The 5,568-nt window shown below is 51.0% G+C and overlaps 1 protein-coding gene across 1 annotated transcript; it reads right to left on the minus strand.

Moving 5' to 3' along the window:
• Positions 1 to 564: 564 nt before the first annotated feature.
• Positions 565 to 3,888, minus strand: LOC127034483 (uncharacterized). The gene is made up of 2 exons (XM_050923366.1): positions 1,573 to 3,888; positions 565 to 933 (listed from the first exon to the last, which is right to left on the minus strand). The coding sequence occupies exons 1-2, from the start codon at positions 3,886 to 3,888 to the stop codon at positions 565 to 567; spliced, it is 2,685 nt and encodes an 894-aa protein (XP_050779323.1).
• Positions 3,889 to 5,568: the final 1,680 nt, after the last annotated feature.

The following is a 5,568-nucleotide window of genomic DNA, read 5'->3' on the forward strand; positions in this document are numbered from 1 at the left end:
CCACATGGTGCTTGTTAGTGGCGTTATCTCGCTGGCAACTTAGAAAGAGGGCATCAAAGTACCCATCCAATCCTACTGCTTTACAACCATCGCCCCTGTGATTCCAGTAGGAACATCTCACCCAGCTATTGTTAGTTAGCTTTACATGGGTAAGGTTCCATCATCCTTGGTACTTAAAACAGTCATATGGGCGACAGTAGGGATCCCAGCAATCAAATCCCAGAGATAAAGTCCATTCACACTTACTTTCCCCCATATACCTTCCCTCATGTCTTGTTCGATTAAGGCAAAAGACACCTACTCCAGCAGAATAGAGTCGCCAAGGGCCGTGATCCTCCGTCCACCTTCCCGTTTCCTTATGTACTGTGCTTAAGCTACTTAGCCACCACTTGGGCTGTACCGGCTGAGCTACCCAGGGCCATTCATTCAATTCTCCCGGACCGCCACATACCCAGCAATTAGTAAGATTAAAGGAATCTGCTATTATTTCCCCTAGTTGCATAAACCTATTTTCCCAACCATATGAATAACTGAACATACATAACAGAAATACAAAGGATGGTCTCATTGTTTCTGTCTTTTAAACAGTCCTTTTAGTCCTTCCAGTCCTTGGTACTCCCAGGTAGAGTCTTCGCCTGTGTCCCTCCGGGCTTCCGGAGCCGGAGAGGACAGAGGGCTGATGTCTTCTTCAGTTAGGTTGTCCTCTGGGTCAGGGTTCAGGAATCGCTTTACTCGAGTATGGTGCGTCCACTTGTCGCTCCCAAGGACCTTAACGGCGGCCTGGCTGATGAGCGATACAGTATGTGGACCGTCCCACCGTGGCGTGAGGGGATCACGCTTCCACTTTTTGACAAGGACCTGATCACCGATCTGGAAGGATTGCACGGGTTGCTCCAAGGGAAGGGTCTGGAAAGGAGCTACGTATCGATGTAACTGTAACAAAACAGTTTGTAGCGCAGAAACCTGTTTCCACAAAGAGTCATTCCCCACTTCCCAGTTTACATCCTCTCGGTACCCCGGGATGAGTACTCGGGGAGGGAACCCAAAGACCAATTCGAAGGGTGAAAGTTTCAGACCCTTACGTGGGGCCCTCCGAATGCGAGTAAGGGCGAGCGGTAGAGCGTCAGGCCACTTTAAACCAGATTCTATACACAGTTTTGTGAGAGTGTCCTCAAGAGTTCTATTCATTCTTTCCACTTGACCCGAGCTTTGTGGTCTCCAGAGTGTATGCAATTTCCATTGGATCCCGAGGGCTCGTGACACCTGCTGAACCACCTGGGAGATAAAATGACTTCCCCGGTCCGACTCAATTGCCTCCGGGAGATGGAAGCGGGGAAGTATTTCATGTAACAGGGCTTTGGTGACGGCTCGTGCCTGACAATGTCGTGTAGGGTAACACTCTACCCATCCAGTAAATTGATCAACAAAGACAAGCAAATACCTAGGGGGGACTTCAGCAAAGTCCACCTCCCACCTTTGAAAAGGATAGGCAGCCCAGGGCCGACCTCCCATTGGGGCAGGGGGACCGCACCCCTTTTGGTTTGTTCGGTGACAAACGGAACAGTTATTTACAATTCTTTGGGCTTCCATGTGTGCACCTAATCCCCTAAGGGACCGGGTGACCAAATCGACCATAGCTCCTGATCCCAAATGTCCCTCCTTATGTAGGGATCGGAGAATCTCCTGAAGTATTGGTCTAGGTACAAAAATCTCCCCCCCTGGCAACTTCCACCACCCAGAGGGAGTTTTCTGGGCCCCTGCAGCCTGTGCGTGGGACACTTCCTTTGCTGTATAGTGGGGAGCAGGGGTTTCGGCTTCCGTATCTTGGATCCAGAGGAGCCATATGGCTCCTCCTCGTGCGGCTTCTTTCGCGGCTTGATCAGCCATTCGATTGTACTTTCGCTGTTCAGTTTCAGGGGCCCTCCCATGTGCACGCACGTGTATCACTGCGACCCGGAGGGGAAGCATCAGGGCCTCAAGTAATGATTTGATAAGGGCCCCATGGGCTATTCTTTGGCCTGAAGCCGTAATGAAGCCCCTTTCTTTCCATAGGGTTCCGTGGGCATGCACCACCATGTATGCATAACGACTGTCAGTGTATACATTAATAGTCTTTCCAGTTCCCATCCGGAGAGCCTCAATAAGAGCCACCAGTTCCGCTGCCTGGGAGGATAAGTTGGGGCTAAGCTTAAACTTGTACATTTCTCCTTCTTTAACTATAACGGCTGCTCCTGTAAATCGCTTCCCATCTTCTACATAACTGGATCCATCTACGTACCTTTCAATATCGGGATTGGGCCAGGGTAAATCTGAAAGATCAGAGCGGGGTTTAGTTTCTTGTTGTAAGATTTCAATACAATCATGGGTGGGACTAGTCCCATAAGGGACTTGGGGATCTGGCAGTAAGGTGGCTGGATTAAGGGAACTGACTGTCTTAAAAGTTAGGTTAGGGGCCAACAAAAGTCCCACCTCATATCTAGTATGTCGACTGGGGTTTAAATGCTTTTCCCCGGCTCCTGTTCCCAGTATCTGGGGTATTCCATGGGGCACCACAACCTCAGTATCCCCACCCAAGGTTAGTTTCTCAGCCTCCTGTACAAGAAGAGCGGTCGCAGCCACGGCTCGTAAACAAGCCGGCCAGCCTTTGGCGACCGGGTCCAATACCTTGGAGTAATAACCCACAGGTCGCCAGGCTGGTCCCGACCTTTGGCACAGGACTCCAGATGCCACCCCTCTCCTTTCATGAACGTATAGGGTGAACGGCTTCCGGGGATCCGGGAGAGCCAGAGCGGGAGGCTGAACCAAGGCTTCTTTAAGCTCTTGAAATGCTTTTTCTTTTTCCTTGGTCCATAACCAGTTAAGCAGACCCTCCTTAGTAGGGGACTCGTATAATGGTTTAGCCTTCCCTCCGTAGTCGGGGATCCAAAGCTGGCAAAAACCAGTCAGCCCCAAGAAAGCCCTTAGCTCTCTGGGATTTCGGGGTTGAGGGCTTTCGAGTATAGCCTGGATCCTATCTTTACCTAAGCTACGACGTCCCTGACAAAGATGATATCTGAGAAAAGTAACCTGCTGTTTAACCAATTGGGCCTTTTCCCTGGAAACCTTGTACCCCTGAGCTCCAAGAAAGTTGAGGAGTTCTATCGTCTGTTCTTTACAAGCTGTCTCTGTTTCAGTGCTTAAGAGTAGGTCATCACAGTACTGAACTATGTTACACGAGGGATGTCCAGCTAGGAACGGGGCAAGGTCTCTTTTTAGCTGGCTGCCGAAAATCTCGGGTGCACAAGTAAGTCCCTGGGGGACAACAGTCCAGAGATACTGAGCCTTGTAATGGGTGTCTGGGTCTTCCCATTCAAAGGCAAACAGTTTCTGAGATTCCTGATCAAGGGGTATAGAGAAGAAAGCGTCTTTTAAATCTATCACGGAAAACCAGCTGTGGTTCTTGGGGACTTGGCCCAAGATAGTATGGGGGTTTGGGACAACTGGATAGGGGGCCTCTACTAACTTGTTAACCTGCCTTAGGTCCTGGACTAATCGATATTGCCCATTAGGCTTAGGCACTCCCATTATCGGAGTATTGTATGGGGAGGTGCCCTCCCTTAACCAACCGCACTGCAAAAACTTTTGAATCAGAGGTTTCAGTCCGATCCGAGTGGTTAGCTTAAGGGGGTATTGTCGAATTCGGACTGGGCGACTTCCCTCCTTAAGGGAAATGTGTACTGGTAAAGCGTTTCGAGCCCGAGCAAAACCTCCCTCCTCAGCCCAGACATCAAGGTTAACCCCCGACAGCTGGTTCCTCTCACTCTCCGGCTGTGCCGGGGGAGGATTTTCAATGTTCAAAAGGGCCATTTGATAGTTAGAAATTTGTTGTTTGGGGAGCCTAACTTCCATAGTCCCATTATTATTGAACGAGATTTCCGCCTGCAATTTAGTAAGCAGATCTCGTCCTAGCAGCGCAATGGGACAGGAGGGGCTACAAACGAATTGGTGGGATATATGACAGTCTCCTACTTTTACTAGGAGGGGAAGAGATTTTTCCAACTTTATATTTTGTCCTTCTATCCCTTGGACTATAGTACACCCTTGAGCCCTCCCCCGGGGAGCCTCTGCAAGGGGAAGCAAGCTAAGGATCCAGGCCAGCGGGCTGTGCCGCCAGGAGGGGCTGCTGGGTCCCTCGGCCTCCCTATACAAACGACTCTTCTTGCCCCTCGTTATAAAAAACGGGCGCAGGTGGGGCTCTGTTTCTGCTTCCCTCCCTCCTGCTATGTCACTGGGGGCATTCATTCTTCCAGCGCCCCTCCTCCTTACAGATAGCACACTGATTTCGCCCCAAACGGGAGCTTTTTCCCTTCCCCTGTAGTCCTATTCGTCCCTTCGTTTTGTCCCCTCCTTTCTCACTTCCCCCCTTCAGGGTCATTGCCAGTAGGCGGGCCCCCTTTTTCCGTTCCTCATCGTCTCTGCAATCATAAACTTTTAGCGCAATCTCTAAGAGCTCCTCTATGTTTTTACCCGATGCCCCGTCTAATTTCTGCAGCTTTTTTCTAATGTCCTCATAGGACTGCCCAATGAAGAGGGGAATGAGCACTCGCTTTCCATTAGCATCCTCTGGGTCGAGGTCTGTGTATCTTTTACAGGTGTTACACAAGCGCTCATAAAAGGCGGCTGGGTTCTCATTCTTTTCCTGTCGAATATTATACAGCTTGGCCCAATTTGGGGTCTTCCTAATACAGCGTTTCATCCCCTGTACTATAGCTAAAGCATATTTGCGATGGAGATCTCGACCCGCTGGAGTTGTATGTGACCAAGCGGGCGCAGCCTCAGGGAGCTGGTCGGGTAACTCAGCTGCGTCCATTCCCCCTGCTACTAGTCCCTCCTTGGCCTTTGAAAGGACCAAGCGCCTTTCCTCTGCAGTTAGTAGGGTATTGAGAGCAATTTTCATGTCGCCCCAAGTAGGGTTATGGGCCGAGACCAGGGTTTCAAAAACTGCTGTTAATGGGGCGGGATCGTCCGAGAACGAGGAGTTCTGATGCTTCCAATTATACAGGTCACTCGTGGTGAAAGGAACATATGTCATAGTGAGTTCACCATCATGGCCCACAGTTTCCCTTAGGGGCAGTTCACGCACCGGGACTATCTCGGCTACGGCCTTGTCTACCGCGGCGCTCTTAGTAAGAGCAAATTTTGTGTCTCCCGGGGTGCCTACTACTTTCCATGCCTCCCCGACCGTCCTAGTGTGACTCCTCAGGTGGGAGGATATCGGGGAGTCCCTGGAGCTCGTAGATGGGGTAGAGATTTCCTGACCGCTACGGTCCTCCCCGTTACTGTCTCCTGGGTTGTTTTCTGGGGTCGTTGGTCTAGGGGGAGGGGGGGCTGCTTTCTGGGGTATTTAATACAGAGGGAGAGGATTGTGCCGGGGAGGCCGGAAGGCCAGGATACACTGGAGGAGGGGGCATAGGATCAGGGGCAGTGGGAATCACAGCTGGTGGACAGGGCTTTTTTATGGGGGGACGACCTTGATGCCGATCAGGGGTCCGAGCCATTAAGGCCCTAATGGCTTGGGCTCTACACTCT

Source organism: Gopherus flavomarginatus, chromosome 14, assembly GCF_025201925.1.
Source record: "Gopherus flavomarginatus isolate rGopFla2 chromosome 14, rGopFla2.mat.asm, whole genome shotgun sequence".
NCBI classification, from domain to species: domain Eukaryota; kingdom Metazoa; phylum Chordata; order Testudines; family Testudinidae; genus Gopherus; species Gopherus flavomarginatus.